Raw genomic sequence first — 22,758 nt, 5'->3', positions numbered from 1 at the left:
TTTGTCCTTCCTGGGGTTCATCATCTCCTCCAACTCCGTCGCCCCTGATCCGGCTAAGGTTGCGGCGGTGAGAGACTGGCCCCAACCAACAAGCCGCAGGAAACTACAGCAGTTCCTCGGCTTTGCAAATTTTTACAGGAGGTTCATTAAAGGTTACAGTCAGGTAGTTAGCCCCCTGACTGCCCTGACCTCCACCAAGGTCCCCTTCGCCTGGTCGGATCGGTGCGAAGCCGCGTTCCAGGAGTTGAAACGCCGATTCTCGACTGCACCAGTTTTGGTGCAGCCTGATCCTGATCGCCAGTACATAGTAGAAGTGGACGCCTCTGACTCAGGGATAGGAGCCGTGCTGTCCCAGAGCGTGGAGGCTGATAAAGTTCTCCATCCTTGTGCCTTTTATTCCCGCAGGTTGACCCCAGCTGAACGGAACTATGACGTCGGCAATCGGGAACTTCTTGCGGTGAAGGAGGCTCTTGAAGAGTGGAGACACCTGCTGGAGGGGGCATCGTTGCCCTTCACGGTTTTCACGGACCATCGGAACCTGGAGTACATCCGGACCGCCAAGCGGCTGAACCCCAGGCAAGCCCGCTGGTCTCTGTTCTTCGGGCGCTTTGACTTCCGGATCACGTATCGCCCCGGGACCAGGAACCAAAAATCAGATGCATTGTCCCGGGTGCATGAAGAAGAAGCCAAAGCGGGGCTGTCGAACCCCACCGAGACCATCATCCCCGAGTCCACTGTCGTGGCCACCCTTACCTGGGACGTGGAAAAGACCGTCCGGGAGGCCCTGACCAGGAGCCTGGACCCGGGGACTGGCCCCATGAACAGACTGTACGTCCCACCAGAGGCTAGAGCTGCCGTATTGGACTTCTGTCACGGGTCCAAGCTCTCCTGTCATCCCGGAGTGCGTAGGACCGTGGCAGTGGTCCAGCAGCGCTTCTGGTGGGCGTCCCTGGAAACCAATGTCCGGGACTACATCCAGGCCTGTACCGTCTGCGCCAGGGGCAAGGCAGACCATCGGAGGACGACGGGCCTCCTCCAACCCCTGCCAGTGCCTCATCGCCCCTGGTCTCACATCGGCCTGGATTTCATCACGGGCCTCCCGCCGTCCCAGGGCAACACCATCGTTCTCACGATAGTGGCCCGGTTCTCCAAGGCGGCCCACTTCGTGGCCCTCCCGAAGCTCCCGACGGCCCAGGAGACGGCAGACCTCCTGGTCCATCACGTCATGCGGCTGCATGGGATACCATCGGACATTGTATCAGATCGTGGTCCCCAGTTCTCTTCTCAGGTGTGGAAGAGTTTCTGCAAGGACCTGGGGGCCACCGTGAGTCTCTCGTCCGGGTACCACCCCCAGACCAACGGCCAGGCAGAGCGGGCCAACCAGGAGTTGGAGCAGGCCCTTCGGTGTGTCACCTTCGCACACCCGGCGGCCTGGAGTCACCATCTGGCATGGATCGAGTATGCCCACAACAGCCAAGTTTCGTCTGCTACCGGCCTCTCCCCTTTTGAGGTGTGTATGGGGTACCAGCCCCCATTGTTCCCGCTGGTGGAGGGAGAGGTCGGTGTGCCCTCGGTCCAGGCCCACCTCAGGAGATGCCGCCGGGTGTGGCGGACCGCCCGCTCTGCCCTGTTAAAGGCCCGGACGAGGACCAAATACCATGCGGACCGCCGACGTTCCCCAGCCCCTACGTACCAGCCCGGGCAGGAGGTGTGGCTGTCAACGAAGGACATCCCCCTCTGTGTGGACTCACCCAAGTTAAAGGACAGATACATCGGACCATTCACTATCCTCAAGATCATCAACCCGGCCGCAGTGAAGCTCCGACTCCCGGCTTCACTGCGGATCCACCCTGTCTTCCACGTGTCCCGTATCAAGCCACACCACACCTCGCCCCTCTGTACACCTGGACCCACGCCGCCTCCTGCCCGGCTCATCGACTGGGAGCCCGCTTGGACGGTACGCAGGCTCCTGGACGTCCGTCGTAAGGGCCGGGGGTTCCAATATCTGGTGGACTGGGAGGGGTATGGACCTGAAGAACGCTCCTGGGTGAAGAGGCGCTTCATCCTGGACCCGGCCCTCCTGGCCGATTTCTACAAAAGACACCCGGACAAGCCAGGTCGGGCGCCAGGAGGCGCCTGTTGAGGGGGGGGTCCTGTTGTGTGGGCCGCTGAAGAGGAGGTACTGCTGGCCCACTACCACCAGAGGGCGCCCTGCTTGGAGTGCGGGCTCCAAGCACGAGAGGGCGCCAGACCCAGAGGAAGTGACAGCTGTCACTCATCACACCAGCTGTCACTCATCTACACCACCACTTAAGCCGGACTGCAACTCCACCTCCCCGCCGAGAAATCGACTACCGAGAGGTACGTTCTCTGCTACTGACACATTGTGTTATAATCCAGTTCTCATTTGCAGCCCTATTCTTGTGGACGGAGCCTTATCTGGGACTTCGGCGTTTGGCGTAACGACGACGACTGCGCCTTACTCTCTGGACAGATAAGTGGTTACACAAGAGTTGCATGAGTGTGTGATTCGGAGGTGGAGGTTCCCCCTCCTAACGGTGTACAGACCGAGGACCACTGAGTGTACAGACTTACACTCATTCATCTTGTTTCTGCTTTTTGCCAGCAGTACCAGGGTTGACAGCCGAAGACAGAGGTCACCTGGGGATTCGGGACTTGGCGGCTCCGGTGTTCTTCAGGCCGTTGGTGGTGGAAGCCGTGTGGGACGCGGCCTCTCTCTCATCGGGGTCTCCTATCTTCGAGCCTGCCCACACGTCACCTGGTGTTAATTGACTTTGCAGATTTTGTGTGTTTAGTTGTGTGTTGTCACAACATTAAATTGTTACCTTTTGGCTTACTCATTGTCCGTTCATTTGCGCCCCCTGTTGTGGGTCCGTGCTACGACACCTTCCCAACACATGCACCTAAGATGAAAATTTCAAACCCCTCCATGATTTCTAAGTGGGAGAACCTGCAAAACCGCAGGGTGTGCAAATACTTATTTTCCTCACTGTAACTGCTTGACAGAACAACCTGTTGAGGTGTTTTGAAATTTCTCTCATTTTAAGTCCATATATCAGTGGATTGAAGAGAGGATGATACACAATAAATTGTAAAGACATAATTAAATGAATAATTTGTGGAAAATTTGTTTCCAGTCGAACCACAATGACGTCATATGAAATTATACAGACTGATTAAAACCAGCAGGTGGGGTAAACAGGTCTCTGCAGCTCTTTTCCTGACACCTGAACTACTTTTGTAACATATTCTAAGAATGTTTGTGTATGTAAAAAATATAAAGAACACAGGAAAAATTGAAAACCTGTCATACGCCATGGCTGCTAAGACGAGAAACTCGGAACCACATAAAGAGTAAAACAACATACTGAGACAAACAGCCTGGATATGATATGATCTGTTCTTCAGATAAAAAAATCAATTAAAAGCTTTGGGTAGAGAGCAGAACTAAAAAGAACTGAGTTCATTAACAGAGCAGCAATAAAAATGTACATTGGTTCATGCAGGTTTTTTTGAATCCAGATCAGACAAACAATAGTAGAATTAAAGCAGATTATTAGAATATAAACTGTAAACATGATCATAAAATAAAGATACCTGTATTTGTGTAATTCAACATGACCACCAAGTTATATAAGTTAGATTTTGATCCTCATCCATCATTGTTTTATACTTAACAGGCTGATGACATCAAGATATGAACAACAATTTAACATTCTGTTTTTTTAAATCTTCAGCATCACCTGCTTATTTCCTTTAGTTACCTGATGTTGAAGTCGACACATTTAATCTTCTACATGTGAAGTGTTTCTGTAAAGCTTTTATTGAGACAGAATCATCCTCTATGGATCTAATTAAAGTCTTTACCAAGAGCAACCAACATGGAAACAACTTCAAAACTTCTAACTTCCCTAAGTTCTGATGATGTGACGTAATCTCAGCTGTGAGCACTGAAACATTAATGTCATGAAGGTGTGTAATGTTGTTACCTGCTTTGATAAATTTAATAACGGGAATGCCAACTGTGACACATTTTGCATGCTGGGTACACATTTGACTCCTGATGCCAATAAATATAATAAAATAGTAATAATAATTAGGTTAAAGTGTTTTGGATCCTGGTGCTTTCAGTCTTACTGTATGGTTGTGCAACTTCATCTCTAACCACTGATCTCATGTGCTGACTGGAGGTCTTTGTTACTTGATCTCTCTGGAGGATCCTTGGGTTTCTGTTTGAAAGACCTTTTGTTAAATGTGTGGTAAATCAAAAGCCTCAGACAAGGAGGTTCACTTGGGTATTGTGGCAGTGTCAGCAATCTGAGGACCCCAGCAAGTGGACAAGGCCGTGGAGATGCACAAATGTCAAATGGCTTTGACAGCTGGATCACTGTTTTTAGGAGTGGAGATGAACCGGTTGTCTGCGTGGATAGTTTCTATTTAAGACCGAGGGCATTTCCTAGAGGAGGTGGATGCAGTGATTTGCAACATCTGCACATGCTTTGATACCTGATCTAACGTGTGCAGGAGACAAAGACTGTGGAGCCATGCAGTTGTGACCCAAATCGTCCACATTAATGATCAGAGTGCATAGTGGACCTTGCACCCTGTTTCTCTGGTCCATGTAGCCGAGGCACACGTTATTCTGTTGTTCTGAAAACCCTTCCTCACCACATTGATGTGTTTATGATACAACATTATCAGATTGTATAGTCTGACTTCCTCTTTCCCTTTGGAAAGGGTAATGTGGTCAAGTTTTCTTCTGAAGGTTAGAACTCAAACAGCAACGTCTTGGACCAGTGGAAGACTTCTGATGTGAGTGATAAACGAGAGAATAAGACATTACCATCATAAAATGTAGCTGAAACAAAGGCATGAATCGATTTCTGTGCTTCAGCTGTGGTCAGATTCGGCCACGTCTTTGAGATATTCTGCAGATTTCATGCTTTCTTACTATGATAAATGACGCATTCATCCAGTGATGATGTTAACCAACCAGTCTTCTCTGAATTTAAAAATATAAAATTACAGGCCATCCAGTTTTCCACTGCAGTCAGACTGTCTAAAATCCTAATTTGACATACAGTAGATTCTTTGAATTAATTGGCCCTTAGTGCCAGGATCAGGACCCAGTAAGGTAGACTCAAATGCTATGAGATAGTATGTTAAAGTGACAAAAAGGTTTATTGATAGTGGTTGTAGGTAATGAATTTACGAGGGTGATAATACATATATTGTCAATATATGTATTATCAAATATTAATGTCTTCACTTTGATGTACTCTCTGTAATCATGTCTTTGATTCTGTTCTCTATTTTTCATATATACGTATATGTTCATGTACCATTATTCCTTTAAATAATTACTTAGTGTCAAAAGCAATCATATACGCTGAATTGTTCAAGTGATCATTAAGACTGTCAAACAGTGAGCAGATGATCTTTGACCATTCAATGTGCAGATTGTTTTGCCAGAATGTCAGACTGGTTGGCTAGGGTCATGTTTGGCTAATCGCAGATGTGTACTTTTGATTAATGGTTCAGCCTTGAAGAAGAGCATTGTAACTGGAACACAGTTCAAGGGCTGGACATTGTTATGGAAAGCTTAGGAGACTGAGGGCTCAAAAGCCATAACAGTTTTCATATCAATGTACGAGGTCTATTAGAAAAGTATCCGACCCTATTATTTTTTTCAAAAACCATATGGATTTGAATCACGTGTGATTGCGTCAGCCAAGCTTGAACCTTCATGCGCATGCATGAGTTTTTTCACGCCTGTCGGTTGCGTCATTCGCCTGTGAGCAGGCTTTGAGTGAGGAGTGGTCCACCCCTCTGGTCGTTTTTTTTTCATTGTTTAGGAATGGCTCAGAGACTGCCACTTTGCTTGATCAAAATGTTTTCAGAAACTGTGAGGGACATCAAAGTGGACACCATTCGAGAAATTCAAATGGTTTTTGGTGAAAATTTTATGGGCTTCAAAGAGATTACGGAGTGTTACTGTCGCTTTAAGGACGGCCCAGAGCAACTGGTGGTGCACCACACTCCAAAGCCGCCATCGACAGGCTGAGCGACCATTTCATTTCTAAACGGATGGCTGTATGGATCCGTTTAGCGCGGCCCACCACCAGTTGCTCTGGGCCATCCTTAAAGCGACAGTAACACTCTGTAATCTCTTTGAAGCCCATAAAAGTTTCACCAAAAACCATCTGAATTTCTCGAATGGTGTCCACTTTGATGTCCCTCACAGTTTCTGAAAAAATTTTGATCAAGCAAAGTGGCAGTCTCTGAGCCATTCCTAAACAATGAAAAAAAAAACGACCAGAGGGGTGGACCACTCCTCACTCAAAGCCTGCTCACAGGCGAATGACGCAACCGACAGGCGTGAAAAAACTCACGCATGCGCACGAACGTTCAAGCTTGGCTGACACAATCACACGTGATTCAAATCCATATGGTTTTAGAAAAAAATAATAAGGTCGGATACTTTTCTAATAGACCTCGTAAGACCAGACTTTGTGTCTTTCCATTGTTTTGTGATGTTGTCACTCCTATATGCTGTATGTAATGATATTCAATAAAAGGAGAGGCAAATGGGTGGGAACTTTAGGACGGATGACAGTTCTTTCTGAAGGAGCTTCTCGTTTGTCCTCTCCTGTACAGGACAAAGAAATTCAGTGTCTCTTGCGTGATCATTTCTGTGTGAGTAAACTGAGTAGTTGTTCTGTTCAGGTCCAACTCTGAACAACTCTGACAGTATGTTTGCAGTGAAATGTTGTGTGAGATGTTTTTATGGAACAAATGTGTTTACAATGAAGCACTTTTCTGGAACAGCTCTCCAGTTTCATTGTATTTTATTGCAATGACAAAAGTTTTCTATTCTGTTTATCATTGGAGAGAACATAAAACAGATATAACTGCTTGACAGAACAACCTGTTGAGGTGTTTTGAAATTTCTCTCATATTTAGTCCATATATCAGTGGATTGAAGAGAGGATGATACACAATAACTTGTAAAGACATAACTAAATGAATAGTTTTTGGAAAATTTGTTTCCAGTCGAACCACAATGACATCATATGAAATTATACAGACTAAACTGATTAAAACCAGCAGGTGGGGTAAACAGGTCTCTGCAGCTCTTTTCCTGACACCTGAACTACTTTTGTAACATATTCTAAGAATGTTTGTGTATGTAAAAAATATAAAAAACACAGGAAAAATTGAAAAGGTGAACAAAATAACCACACCATATACAGTTATTACTGTTGATTTCACACACTGAAGTTTTAGAACTGAATTATTGCAAAAGATTCCTTTCAAAGTGAAATCACAAAGTTTTCTTTTAGCAACCAGTGCAGGTGTCAGGATCATATTAGAAGGTGGCAGAAGCCAAGCTGAAACCAGCGTGATAATGATGTTTGTTTTTGTCATGATGGTGTGATATTGCAGAGGTTTACATATAGACACATACCTGTCATAAGCCATGGCTGCTAAGAGGAGAAACTCAGAACCACATAAAGAGTAAAACAGAACATACTGAGACAAACAGCCTGGATATGATATGATCTGTTCTTCAGATAAAAAATCTATTAAAAGCTTTGGGTAGAGAGCAGAACTAAAAAGAACTGAGTTCATTAACAGAGCAGCAATAAAAATGTACATTGGTTCATGGAGGTTTTTTTGAATCCAGATCAGACAAACAATAGTAGAATTAAAGCAGATTATTAGAATATAAACTGTAAACATGATTATAAAATAAAGATATCTGTATTTGTGTAATTCAACATGACCACCAAGAGTTATATATGTTACATTTTGATCCTCATCCATCATTGTTTTATACTTAACAGGCTGATGACATCAAGATATGAACAATTTAAAATTCTATTTTTTTTTTTAATCTTCAGCATCACCTGCTTATTTCCTTTAATTACCTGATGTTGAAGTCGACACATTTAATCTTCTACATGTGAAGTGCTTCTGTAAAGCTTTTATTGAGACAGAATCATCCTCTATGGATCTAATTAAAGTCTTTACCAAGAGCAACCAACATGGAAACAACTTCAAAACTTCTAACTTCCCTAAGTTCTGATGATGTGACGTAATCTCAGCTGTGAGCACTGAAACATTAATGTCATGAAGGTGTGTAATGTTGTTACCTGCTTTGATAAATTTAACAACAGGAATGCCAACTGTGACATTTTGCATGCTGGGTACACATTTGACTCCTGATGCCAATAAATATAATAAAATAGTAATAATAATTAGGTTCAAGTGTTTTGGATCCTGGTGCTTTCAGTCTTACTGTATGGTTGTGCAACTTCATCTCTAACCACTGATCTCATGTGATGACTGGAGGTCTTTGTTACTTGATCTCTCTGGAGGATCCTTGGGTTTCTGTTTGAAAGACCTTTTGTCAAATGGGTGGTAAATCAAAAGCCTCAGACAAGGAGGATCACTTGGGTATTGTGGCAGTGTCAGCAATCTGAGGACTCCAGCAAGTGGACAAGGCCGTGGAGATGCACAAATGTCAAATGGCTTTGACAGCTGGATCACTGTTTTTAGGAGTGGAGATGAACCGGTTGTCTGCGTGGATAGTTTCTATTTAAGACCGAGGGCATTTCCTAGAGGAGGTGGATGCAATGATTTGCAACATCTGCACATGCTTTGATACCTGATCTAATGTGTGCAGGAGACAAAGACTGTGGAGCCATGCAGTTGTGACCCAAATCGTCCACATTAATGATCAGAGTGCATAGTGGACCTTGCACCCTGTTTCTCTGGCCCATGTAGCCGAGGCACACGTTATTCTGTTGTTCTGAAAACCCTTCCTCACCACATTGATGTGTTTATGATACAACATTATCAGATTGTATAGTCTGACTTCCTCTTTTCCTTTGGAAGACAATAATTCTGGATTCTGTTAATGCAGAACATGGAGTGGTACAGATGACTCAATAAAATCTTACGGATAAGAGGGTGCTCATTCCCTTGGGATTTTTCATGTCAGTAATACATCCTTAAAATCTAACTTTGCATGAACACAGAAGGGAATGAAGGGAAGAATGAAGAGAGACTAATACCAGGGTAATGTGGTCAAGTTTTCTTCTGAATGTTAGAACTCAAATAGCAACGTCCTGGACCAGTTGAAGACTTCTGATGTGAGTGATAAATGAGAGAATAAGACAATACCATCATAAAATGTAGCTGAAACAAAGGCATGAATCGATTTCTGTGCTTCAGCTGTGGTCAGATTCAGCCGCGTCTTTGAGATATTCTGCAGATTTCATGCTTTCTTACTATGATAAATGACGCATTCATCCAGTGATGATGTTAACCAACCAGTCTTCTCTGAATTTAAAAATATAAAATTACAGGCCATCCAGTTTTCCACTGCCGTCAGACTGTCTAAAATCCTAATTTGACATACAGTAGATTCTTTGAATTAATTGGCCTGTAGTGCCAGGATCAGGACCCAGTAAGGTAGACTCAAATGCTATGAGATAGTATGTTAAAGTGACAAAAAGGTTTATTGATAGTGGTTGTAGGTAATGAATTGCAGGAGCAGCTGTAGAGGCTGGAACAAAGAGGCACCAGTTGATGGAAGGGCCAGGTGGAACCAGTGGAGCAGGTGGAGGCAAAGAACTGAGAACAAGGAGAGCTAAAATTCCTAACAGCTTCAAAAGTATCTAAAGAAAAACTGGAGATTTCACAGCTACAAAGCTGAGGCCAGGGACCTCATGTACAACCCCAATTCCAATAAAATTGGGACGTTGTGTAAAATGTAAATAAAAACAGAATACAATGATTTGCAAATCCTCTTCAACCTGTATTCAATTGAATACACCACAAAGACAAGATATTTAATGTTCAAACTGATAAACGTTTTTGTTTTTGTGCAAATATTTGCTCATTTTGAAATGGATGCCTGCAACACGTTTCAAAAAAGCTGGAACAGTGCCAACAAAAGACAGGGAAAGGTTAATTGGGAACAGGTGAGTGTCATGATTAGGTATAAAAGGAGCATCCCCAAAAGGCTCCACTGTTCACAGGTAAAGATGGGGCAAGGATCACCACTTTGTGAACAGCTGCGTGAAAAATAGTCCAAGTTTAAGAACAATGTTTCTCAACATTCAATTGCAAGGAATTTAGGGATTCCATCATCTACAGTCCATAATATAATCAGAAGATTCAGAGTGTCTTGAGAACTTTATACACGTAAACGGTAAGGCCCAAAACCAACATTGAATGCCTGTGACCTTTGATCCCTCAGGTGGCACTGCATTAAAAAATGCAGTGCAGTGAACACGTCTCTGAGGTACTTGAACTCCTTCCTTCGGGCAAGACCTCATTCCCTACCAGGAGTAGGCAATCCATCAGTTTCCTGCTGATTTCTTAGTGTGTGGTTGTCAAACCTAACCACTAACCAGTGATCTAAGGTGCTTTGGTACTGGGTCTCTTCAGCGGATACCTGGGTCCCAGTTACTGGGCTGTTTAATGAACAGTTAATTTTGGAGACTCAGATCAGTACGCTCACTTACACTGGTCCTCATGTATCAATGTTGAGCACTTGTGGCATAAATTTACGGCGTAAACTTGAAATACACCAAAGTTGCCCTGACATGTATCAAGCAGTGCGCACCTGCCCATTTCTGGCGTACGCCTGACGTGATCTTGATAAATGCGGCGGGTGGAAACGATCATAATTATAATAAACACGCCCATAAATATTCAGACTCCGCTTCAGACACACCCTCATTTTACGACACTGAAGCCGGGAAGACGGCACTGAAAAAGAACTTCACCAATCATGACGCGTGCCAATAGAGCGTCAAAAGCGGCCTTCGTATCAATTGTTTTGTAGTATATAATCAATAAAGTGTTACAGTGGTCCCTCATTAATCGCTCATTAAAAAATAGCCGGAAATATGCGAAACCGCGACGTAGTCAGCGTTATTTTTTACAATTATTATAGACGTTTCAAAGCTGTAAAACCCCTCACTACACAGTTTATACACTTTCTCAATCAGGCATGAACATTTTCTCACTTTTCTCTCGTGTGTAAACACTCTCAAAGTTCAAACCCTAGTAGGAAAATAATACCAAACTGTTTCAGGCCCAAACATTTGTTTGAGAAATAAAAACAAAGTTTTCCTATAAATAATTATGATGGCATTTAGAACTAATGAATTAATTTTAACGATCAACAAACGAGGTCGGACACATAAGAAATTATTAATAGTGACTCACCAGTATTTCACAGATCAGGCCTCTGCATCCTGGCGCTGCGCCTTTTTCCACTCACACCTGGCTGCAACAGGTGTTTGTTTCCGTGTGACAAACACAGTTATGAGTAGTTGTTGACGCTCTTTTCTCTTATGGGCGACAAGATTCTTATAAACAGATACGCAGAACACTGCACAGATTTATTTATTTTTTAAATGTATTTCTGTATTTATTTTATTGTGACAACAGAATGGAGACGACAAAACCTGGTTGCAGCACGGGCGAATTAAGGGAATGACGAAACTACAGTTGTTATTATCAATTTCATAGTCTAAAACGATCACACCACATAAAGTTAAGCTCAGCGCTGCTCTGGCTCCAAGCTCGAAGTCTGGAGAAAAAGGCGATCAGCGCTGTCTTTGCAGTCAGCGCTGTAGCCACGGATCGTGCTCCATAACAATCCCGCAAAAGCGGGATTTGTATTGATTATTATGTAGTATAATCAGGAAAGTGTTATTTATGTAACATATGCATTGATTTGTATAATGGCACTGTTTATCATGTTGATCATCTTCATTTTTATGTGGATTGCAGCGCTGGTTCATTTTGGTGTATAATTTACGCCACCTCTCGACCTGGTGTGTTGTGTGGGCCGCTGAAGAGGAGGTACTGCTGGCCCACCACCACCAGATGGCGCCCTGCTTGGAGTGCGGGCTTCAAGCACGAGAGGGCGCCGGAGCCACTGGGAGTGACAGCTGTCACTCTTCATCAGCACCAGCTGTCACTCAGTCAACTCATCACCATCTCCATAAAGGCCGGACTGCGACTCCACCTCCTCGCCGAGAAATCAACTACCATTCAGGTAACTTCTCTGCTGACTTACATTAAGTAATAATCTGAACTTCTTTGCAGCCGTTTTCCTGTGGTGTGTCCTTATCTGTGGGATTGGCGTTTGGTGTGGACTGCGACGGCTTCGCCTCACACCCCAATCCAGATAAGTGGTTAAACAGGAGCTGCACGAGTGTGTGATTGGAGGTGGAGGTGCTCCCTCCTTAAAGAACACAGACTGTGGGATTACTGAGTGTGCGAACTTGCACTCATCAATACTGTTTCTGTTCTCTGCCAGCAGTACCGGGTCTGACTGCTGAAGACAGTGGCCACCTGGGGCGCAGGGCTTGGCGGCTCCGGTGTTCTTCAGGTCCGTTGGTGGTGGAAGCTGTGTGGGATCCGACTCTTCTCTCGCCAGACGTCTTCTATCTTCGAGCCTGCCCACACGTCACCTTGTGTATAATTGACATTCCACCATATTGTTTTTGTCTGTACTTCGTTGTGCGATTCACAACATTAAATTGTTACTTTTTGGCTTATCCATTGTCCGTTCATTACCGCCTCCTGTTGTGGGTCCGTGTCACGACACTTTCACAACAGGATTTCTCGGCCAGCGTCATGGATCCCGAGGGGCGTCAACCATCGCTTGAACAGCCAATGGAAGAGCGAGGTGCACAGGCGCCAGCAGGAGGCGTGTTAGGGGAGCTGCAGCACATCTTAACCACTTTTACTGCTCGGTTGGACTTAGTCACCGAGCAGAGCATTGTTCTCAATCGTAGGATGGAGGCTCTTACCGCCCAGGTGGAAGCGCATGCTCAGGGCGCTGCTGCAGCACCTCCTCCTGCTGACCGAATGCCAGAGACAGACATTCCACTGGTCGTTCAACGAACCCCCCCACCTTCCCCTGAAGCATACATAAGCCCTCCGGAGCCGTACGGAGGCTGTGTGGAGACATGCGCGGACTTCTTGATGCAGTGCTCGCTCGTCTTTTCACAGCGTCCCGTCATGTACGCGTCAGACGCTAGCCGGGTGGCTTACGTTATAAATTTGCTTCGAGGAGAGGCACGCGCCTGGGCTACGGCGCTCTGGGAGCAGAATTCACAGCTCCTAACAATTTACACTGAGTTTGTGAGGGAGTTCCGACAGGTGTTCGACCACCCTCATAGAGGCGAGACTGCTTCAAGCGTGCTGCTGTCGATACGGCAGGGGCGTCGGAGTGCAGCAAAGTATGCAGTCGACTTCCGCATCGCGGCAGCGCGAGCCGGCTGGAATGCTGTTGCGCTCCGCGCCGCCTTTGTAAACGGACTGTCTCTGGTCCTTAAGGAGCACCTGGTGGCGAAGGACGAGCCGCGGGATTTAGACGGGCTTATTGACCTGGTTATACAGTTGGACAACCGATTAACAGAACACCGACGGGAGCGAGACGAAGGGCGTGGTCAGGCACAAGCCGTCCCTCTTCCTCCCGGGTCCGAAAGGGAGCCGACTTCCCCACGCTCCACAGCCAGGGCTCTCCACGTGATGACAGCTCCCCCTGCTGACGTTGCTATGGAAACGAGCAGGGCCAAAAAGCGATCAGATCAGAGACAAAGGAGGCTGATCCGTGGAGAGTGTTTTCTCTGCAGCTCAACCGAGCACACACAGAGAGAATGCCCCAAACGGTCAAAACAGCAGCACTCGTCCTTAGAGACTGGGCTAAGGGTGGGTCACAACACCCACGTGGGGAAACCCCGAAGATCTGCACGAATCCCAGTCACGATCCTGAGTGGGGATCTAACCCTTCACGCCCCAGCACTGGTGGACACGGGGTCGGAGGGGAATCTGCTGGATAGCAGATGGGCAAAGGAGGTTGGGCTCCCTCTAGTGGCCTTACCGTCACCATTGTCGGTGCAGGCACTAGATGGCACCCTTCTTCCACTAATCACACACCAGACACAGCCAGTGACATTGGTGGTGTCTGGGAATCACAGGGAGGAGATTGTGTTTTATGTAACACCTTCTACCTCCCGAGTGATTTTGGGTTTTCCATGGGTGTTAAAACACAATCCCCGGATTGATTGGCCGTCTGGGGTTGTGGCTCAGTGGAGCGAAACCTGCCACCGGGAGTGTTTAGGATCCTCGGTTCCACCCGGTGTGACAGCTAAGGAGGAGGCATTAGTCCCCCCCAATCTTGCGGCGGTGCCAGCCGAGTACCACGACCTTGCTGACGTTTTCAGCAAGGATCTGGCACTCACGCTGCCCCCACACCGTCCGTACGATTGTGCCATTGATTTGATACCGGGCGCTGAGCACCCATCCAGCAGGCTGTACAACCTCTCACGTCCGGAACGCGAATCAATGGAGACCTACATCCGGGACTCGTTAGGTGCCGGGTTGATCCGGAACTCCACCTCCCCGATGGGTGCTGGTTTCTTTTTTGTGGGCAAGAAGGACGGCGGACTCCGTCCATGCATTGATTACAGAGGGCTGAACGAGATCACGGTTCGCAACCGATACCCGCTACCTCTCTTGGATTCAGTGTTCACGCCCTTGCATGGAGCCCAAGTTTTCACAAAATTGGATCTTAGGAATGCTTATCACCTGGTTCGGATCCGGGAGGGAGACGAGTGGAAGACGGCATTTAACACCCCATTAGGTCACTTTGAGTACCTGGTCATGCCGTTCGGCCTCACCAATGCGCCCGTGACGTTCCAAGCGTTGGTTAATGACGTCTTGCGGGACTTCCTGCATCGGTTTGTCTTCGTATATCTAGACGATATACTCATCTTTTCTCCGGATCCTGAGACCCATGTCAAGCATGTACGTCAGGTCCTACAGCGGTTGTTGGAGAACCAGCTGTTTGTGAAGGGCGAGAAGTGCGAGTTCCACCACACTTCTTTGTCCTTCCTGGGGTTCATAATCTTCTCCAACTCCGTCGCCCCTGATCCGGCCAAGGTTGCGGCGGTGAGAGATTGGCCCCAACCAACAAACCGTAGGAAACTGCAACAGTTCCTCAGTTTTGCAAATTTCTACTGGAGGTTCATCAAGGGCTACAGTCAGGTAGTTAGCCCCCTGACAGCCCTGACCTCCACTAAGGTCCCCTTCACCTGGTCGGATCGGTGCGAAGTCGCGTTTAGGGAGTTGAAACGCCGGTTCTCGACTGCACCGGTTCTGGTGCAGCCCGATCCCAATCGCCAGTTTGTAGTTGAAGTGGACGCCTCTGACTCAGGGATAGGAGCCGTGCTATCCCAGAGCGGGGAGTCCGTCTCCATCCAGGTTCTCCATCCATGTGCCTACTTTTCCCGCAGGTTGACCCCGGCTGAAAGGAACTATGACGTTGGCAATAGGGAACTTCTTGCGGTGAAGGAGGCTCTTGACGAGTGGAGACACCTGTTGGAGGGAGCATCGGTACCATTTACAGTTTTCACGGACCATCGGAACCTGGAGTACATTCGGACCGCCAGGCGTCTGAACCCCAGGCAAGCCCGCTGGTCGCTGTTCTTCGGGCGTTTTGACTTCCGAATCACCTACCGCCCTGCGACGAAAAACCAACGATCTGATGCCCTGTCCCGGGTGCATGAAGAGGAGGTCAAGACCGAGCTGTCAGACCCCCCTGAAACCATCATCCCCGAGTCCACTGTCGTGGCCACCCTCACCTGGGACGTGGAGAAGACCGTCCGGGAGGCCCTGACACGGAGCCCGGACCCGGGGCCAGGTCCGAAGGACAAATTGTACGTCCCACCAGAGGCCAGGGCTGCGGTCCTTGACTTCTGTCACGGTTCCAAGCTCTCCTGTCATCCAGGGGTGCGAAGGACCGTGTCAGTGGTCCGGCAGCACTTCTGGTGGGCGTCTATGGAGGCCGACGTCCGGGAGTATGTCCAGGCCTGCACCACCTGTGCCAGGGGCAAAGCCGACCACCACAAGGCCCAAGGCCTCCTCCAGCCTCTGCCCGTGCCTCATCGCCCCTTGTCTCACATCGGCCTGGACTTTGTCACGGGCCTCCCGCCGTCCCAGGGCACGACTACCATCCTCACGATAGTGGACCGGTTCTCCAAGGCGGCCCACTTTGTGGCCCTCCCGAAGCTCCCGACGGCCCAGGAGACTGCAGACCTCCTGGTCCACCATGTCGTGCGTCTGCATGGGATTCCATCGGACATTGTCTCTGATCGTGGTCCTCAGTTCTCCTCCCAGGTCTGGAGGAGTTTCTGCAGGGAACTGGGGGCCACCGTCAGTCTCTCGTCTGGGTACCACCCCCAGACGAACGGGCAGGCAGAGCGGACGAACCAGGAACTGGAGCAGGCCCTCCGCTGCGTGACCTCCGCGCACCCGACGGCCTGGAGTGACCATCTGGCCTGGATCGAGTACGCTCATAATAGCCAAGTTTCATCTGCCACCGGCCTCTCCCCGTTTGAGGTGTGTTTGGTGTACCAGCCCCCATTGTTTCCGCTAGTGGAGGGAGAGGTCGGGGTGCCCTCGGTCCAGGCCCATCTGAGGAAGTGCCGTCGGGTGTGGTGTACCGCCCGCTCTGCCCTGCTCAGAGCCCGGATGAGGGCTAAGGCCCATGCAGACCGCCGGCGTTCCCCGGCCCCTGCATACCAGCCCGTGCGGGAGGTTTGGCTATCCACAAAGGACATCCCCCTGCAGGTGGAATCCCAGAAGCTCAAGGACAGGTACATAGGACCTTTTGCCATACTCAAAGTCCTCAGTCCGGCCGCAGTGACGCTGGTAGCTTCAGCTTCACTGCGGATGCATCCAGTGTTCCATATTTCACGGATCAAACCCTACCACACATCGACTCTCTGCACCCCCGGACCGGCGCCGCCTCCTGCCCGGATCATAGATGGAGAGCCTGCCTGGACCATACGCAGGCTCCTGGATGTTCCTTTCGAAAGGGCCGGGGGTTCCAGTATTTGGTGGACTGGGAGGGGTATGGACCCGAAGAACGCTCCTGGGTGAAGAGGAGCTTCATCCTGGACCCGGCCCTCCTGGCTGACTTCTACCGGCGGCACCCGGACAAACCTGGTCGGGCGCCAGGAGGCGCCCGTTGAGGGGGGGGTCCTGTTGTGTGGGCCGCTGAAGAGGAGGTACTGCTGGCCCACCACCACCAGATGGCGCCCTGCTTGGAGTGCGGGCTTCAAGCACGAGAGGGCGCCGGAGCCACTGGGAGTGACAGCTGTCACTCTTCATCAGCACCAGCTCCATAAAGGCTGGACTGCGACTCCACCTCCTCGCCGAGAAATCAACTACCATTCAGGTAACTTCTCTGCTGACTTACATTAAGTAATAATCTGAACTTCTTTGCAGCCGTTTTCCTGTGGTGTGTCCTTATCTGTGGGATTGGCGTTTGGTGTGGACTGCGACGGCTTCGCCTCACACCCCAATCCAGATAAGTGGTTAAACAGGAGCTGCACGAGTGTGTGATTGGAGGTGGAGGTGCTACCTCCTTAAAGAACACAGACTGTGGGATTACTGAGTGTGCGAACTCGCATTCATCAATACTGTTTCTGTTCTCTGCCAGCAGTACCAGGTCTGACTGCTGAAGACAGTGGCCACCTGGGGCGCAGGGCTTGGCGGCTCCAGTGTTCTTCAGGTCCATTGGTGGTGGAAGCTGTGTGGGATCCGGCTCTTCTCTCGCCAGACGTCTTCTATCTTCGAGCCTGCCCACACGTCACCTTGTGTATAATTGACATTCCACCATATTGTTTTTGTCTGTACTTCGTTGTGCGATTCACAACATTAAATTGTTACTTTTTGGCTTATCCATTGTCCGTTCATTACCGCCCCCTGTTGTGGGTCCGTGTCACGACACTTTCACAACACTGCTGTATATTTTCAGCGCAGCGTACGCCAACGACCACATTGATAAATGCCAAGTAGCGCAGCCATTTTGGCGTACACCCCATATATGCTCAAATATCGTCGTACGCAACGTTGATACATGAGGCTCACTGTGAGGAAACATCAAATACGACATTTTGTCCGTGTTGTACGTCTGCATGATCCAGCACACAGGTGTTAAGAGCCCCCACAACTATTAAAAGACATTAAACTTCTCCAAGGAGAGATTTAAAGGTCCAGGAGCTCTGTAGTGACCCTTAAATGGAATAAACTTAGATAATCAATGAATGAACGTGTTAAATGTGAATATTACTTCAGTTTAATTTCACAGAACAGCTTTTGTGGGATTTTGAATTTCTTTCACTTGGATCACATTTGAATTAACACATGAATTTTTGGATTATTATTTGTGACATAACAAATTTGTAAATTTGATCACAATAATGAAGCATAAGATGTATTTACGAGGGTGTAAATACATGTATTTACGAGGGTGATAATACATATATTGTCAATATATGTATTATCAAATATTAATGTCTTCACTTTGATGTACTCTCTGTAATCATGTCTTTGATTCTGTTCTCTATTTTTCATATATACGTATATGTTCATGTACCATTATTCCTTTAAATAATTACTTAGTGTCAAAAGCAATCATATACGCTGAATGGTTCAAGTGATCATTAAGACTGTCAAACAGTGAGCAGATGATCTTTGACCATTCAATGTGCAGATTGTTTTGCCAGAATGTCAGACTGGTTCGCTAGGGTCATGTTTGGCTAATCGCAGATGTGTACTTTTGATTAACGGTTGAGCCTTGAAGAAGAGCATTGTAACTGGAACACGGTTCAAGGGCTGGACATTGTTATGGAAAGCTTAGGAGACTGAGGGCTCAAAAGCCATAACAGTTTTCATATCAATGTACGAGGTCTATTAGAAAAGTATCCGACCTTATTATTTTTTTCAAAAACCATATGGATTTGAATCACGTGTGATTGCGTCAGACAAGCTTGAACCTTTGTGCACATGCATGAGTTTTTTCACGCCTGTCGGTTGCGTCATTCGCCTGTGAGCAGGCTTTGAGTGAGGAGTGGTCCACCCCTCTCGTCGTTTTTTTCATTGTTTAGGAATGGCTCAGAGACTGCCGCTTTGCTTGATCAAACTTTTTTCAGAAACTGTGAGGGACATCAAAGTGGACACCATTCGAGAAATTCAGATGGTTTTTGGTGAAAATTTTATGGGCTTCAAAGAGATTACGGAGTGTTACTGTCGCTTTAAGGACGGCCCACAGTGACTGGTGATGCACCGCACTCCGAAGCCGCCATCGACAGGCTGAGCGACCATTTCATTTCTAAACGGATGGCTGTATGGATCCATGACCATCGTGTGCAATTTCTCTGGTTATCACAAGAGCTGGACATCAACCATTTTCCGGCAGATTTCACTTTTAACAAGAGATTTTGTCATGGAAAGCCGAGCGGAGGCTTCGCACGTCACGATGGATTCGCTACTGGAGCGAGACAAAACCACCTCCATTTTGGTCTCACAGGACGGCTTTGAGATGGCGTTCAGACAGCTGTCGGTGGTTTTTCCATTGATTGATTATCCGAGAAATTGTGGATGTGCCTGGACATGCCAGAACATGTCCTGTGAGGCTTCATCACGGCATTGCTTTGCGCCATGCGTCACCGCTGTGACGCACGAAGCCTCCACCATGACAAAACAGTGGAATGTGCCCTTCATTTCCAAACTGGACGCTGTGTTTTATCCGGGATGTCGTCTGACTAGCACAGGAATTGTGAAAAGACGTGGACATCAGCACTTTTTCAGCACTTTGAGACAGACGTGCGGAGGAATTCCGCTTCTAAGGAGGGAGATCTGTATGGAGGAGTGGACCAAAATCCCTGCTGCAGTGTGTGCAAACCTGGTGAAAAACTACAGGAAAAGTTTGACCTCTGTAACTACAAACAAAGGCTACTGTAGCAAATATTAACATTGATTTTCACAGGTTTTGAAATACTTATTACTTATTTGCAGCAGTAACATACAAATAAATTATTAAAAAAATCATATATTGTGATTTCCAGATTTTTTTTTTTTTTTTTTTTTTTTTAGATTATGTCTCTCACAGTGGACATGCACCTAAGATGAAAATTTCAGACCCCTCCATGATTTATAAGTGGGAGAACTTGCAAAATCGCATGGTGCTCAAATACATATTTTCCTCACTCAATCAATCAATTTCAATCAATTTTATTTATATAGCGCCAAATCACAACAAACAGTTGCCCCAAGGCGCTTTATATTGTAAGGCAAGGCCATACAATAAATACTCACTGTATGTCTTTCTGCAGATTTTGACTCATTTTCTTTAGCTGTGGCTTGACACCATTACAAAGCAAGTCTCATTCATTATTGTAATTAACCAGACAAATCACTCCACCAACTAAGAACGGCCATGCACCACCACCCACAGAATCTAGAAAGAGCTATCAGTCCTTTCCGTGTCCAGTCTGGGTGAGGTTTCTCGTGTTTTTACGGTGGCTTAGTGATTAGCACTGTTGCCTAGCAACAAGAAGGTCATTGTATCGATTCCCACTTGTGTCCTTTTTGTGTGGAGTTTGCATTTTCTCCCTGTGTTTGCATGGGTTTCTTCCAGTTGCTCCGGTTTTCTCCCATGTTTAAAGACATGCAAGTTAGGTGAATTGGAAACTTTATGACTGCCAAAGTCTCCCTTGCAAAAGAGGCCTTGATCTCAATGAGATAAACCTGGTTAAATACAGGTTGAATTAAAATTAAATGTGCACTCAATTCCAAGTCGAATGGAATGTACAAAAGGAGCGTGCTTGGATCCAGGTGTATGCACACTTTGATACATTTGAATCTTTTTGTGCGTATGAATGCCACATTTCAGTATGGCATCCACACAAGTCGTTGTACAAGTACATTGTGAAGAAACATCAACTATGACATTTTGTCCATGTCATGTGCATGATCCAACACGCAGGTGCCTCGGTGTTGAGGAACCCAACAACTGGCTACTCTGTAGAAGTTTAATGGTCCTGTAGTTCTGTGGTGACCCTTAAATGGAATAAGCAGGTATGGAAAATGAATGAATGAATGATGTCTGATTTTTAGTTAAGTTTATTTTAACAGAACAACCTTTTTGTGTTTTGTTTTGTTTTGTTATTCTTTCACATGGATCACATTTTAATGAACAAAAATTAATCCTTGGATCATTATTCGCAACCTAAATTTTTTTATCGGAGAGAACACTAAACAGTTATAGTTCTTGGACAGAACAACCTCTTGAGGTGTTTTAAAATTTCTCATTTTTATTCTACATATCAGTGGATTGAAGAGAGGATGATACACAATAATTTTCCACCACCAGCATGTGGGGTAAACAGATCTCTGCAGCTTTTTTCGTGACACCTGCACTACTTTTGTAACATATCCAAAGAATCTTAACGTGAATTTGGTGAGACGGTGAAACTCAGGGCTGTGCATTGAAAGTCACATTTTCAGTACCTAATGTGCCCCAGAACTCAGTGACTAGAAATTCTAAGGCAAACCACACAGATAGCTAAGAAATGTACAAATGGCTTATCTGCCGAGCGTCATTTGGTTGATCACCTAAAATTATCTACACCACTGTTTTCATTTTAAAATATGTGTTGGTGTACTCAGTGGGTGTCAAAATCCAACCCCTCATCCACATCATGACAGCTGGGCAATGGATCAAGGAGAGAAAGGAAACATCAACAACAAGAAATGAATGAATGAAAGTGATTGTTTACTTTCATTCATTCATTCATTCAAGTTTGCGTTCACAGAACAACCTTTGTGGTTTTTTAAATTTCTTTCACTTGTACCACATTTGAATTAACATAAATGAATCCATGGATTATTATTTTCAGAAAAATAACATAAGAAACACCCCATATATAGTTATTACTGTTGATTTCACACACTGAAGTTTGAACAGTGAATTATTACAAAACATTCCTTTCAAAATAAAGTCACAAAGTTGTCTTTTAGCAACGAGTGCAGCTGCTATGACCATATAACAAGCTGGCACAAACCAAGCTGCAAACAGAGCGATACTGATGTTTGTTTTTGTCATGATGGTGTGATATTGCAGAGGTTTACATATAGACACATACCTGTCATAAGCCATGGCTGCTAAGAGTAAAAACTCAGATCCACATAAAGAGTAAAACAGAAAAAACTGCAACAAACAGCCTGGATATGAAATTATCTGTTCTTCAGATAAAAAATCAATTAAAAGCTTTGGGTAGAGAACAGAACTAAAAAGAACTGAGTTCATTAACAGAGCTGCACTAAAAATGTACATTGGTTCATGGAGGTTTTTATGAATCCAGATCAAACAATAGTAGAATTACAGCAGATTATTAGAATATAAACTGTAAACATGATCGTAAAATAAAGATACCTGTATTTATGTAGTTCCACATGACCACCAAGAGTTATATATGTTACATTTAGTTCCTCGTCCATTATTGCATCATATTAAACAGGCTGATGACATGAATATATGAACAATAATTTAAAATTCTAATTTTGAAATTTTTGTATCACCTGGATTGCACTCTCATTTCATCACCTGACACTGAAATTGACACATTTAATCTGCAAAATTCTAAATATTAACTGTTTGTGTGTGAAGCTTTTATTGAGGCAAAATCAATCTCTGTGGATCTAATTAAAGTTGTCACCAAGAGCAACAAACATGTAAAACAACTTCAACAAACAGTGGAATTTTGATGAAGTTACCAAAGTTATGACAATGTGACGTACTCAGCAATCAGCAATTAACCCTCGATGTTGTAACTTTGTAACATATGC

General features: G+C 46.1%; 1 protein-coding gene and 1 pseudogene across 1 annotated transcript; both read right to left on the bottom strand.

Annotated features, from left to right (window-relative positions):
* Positions 1–6,903: 6,903 nt before the first annotated feature.
* On the bottom strand, positions 6,904–7,848 carry LOC117525298 (putative gustatory receptor clone PTE03). The gene has a single exon (XM_034187131.1). The coding sequence runs from the start codon at positions 7,846–7,848 to the stop codon at positions 6,904–6,906; it is 945 nt and encodes a 314-aa protein (XP_034043022.1).
* Positions 7,849–21,164: 13,316 nt separating this feature from the next.
* LOC117525297 lies at positions 21,165–22,410 on the bottom strand (annotated as a pseudogene).
* Positions 22,411–22,758: the final 348 nt, after the last annotated feature.

The sequence above is a fragment of the Thalassophryne amazonica genome, chromosome 14, assembly GCF_902500255.1.
Source record: "Thalassophryne amazonica chromosome 14, fThaAma1.1, whole genome shotgun sequence".
Taxonomy (NCBI): Eukaryota; Metazoa; Chordata; class Actinopteri; order Batrachoidiformes; family Batrachoididae; genus Thalassophryne; species Thalassophryne amazonica.
The sequence above is the reverse complement of the archived record's forward strand: the minus strand, read 5'-3'. Positions and strand labels throughout refer to the sequence as shown.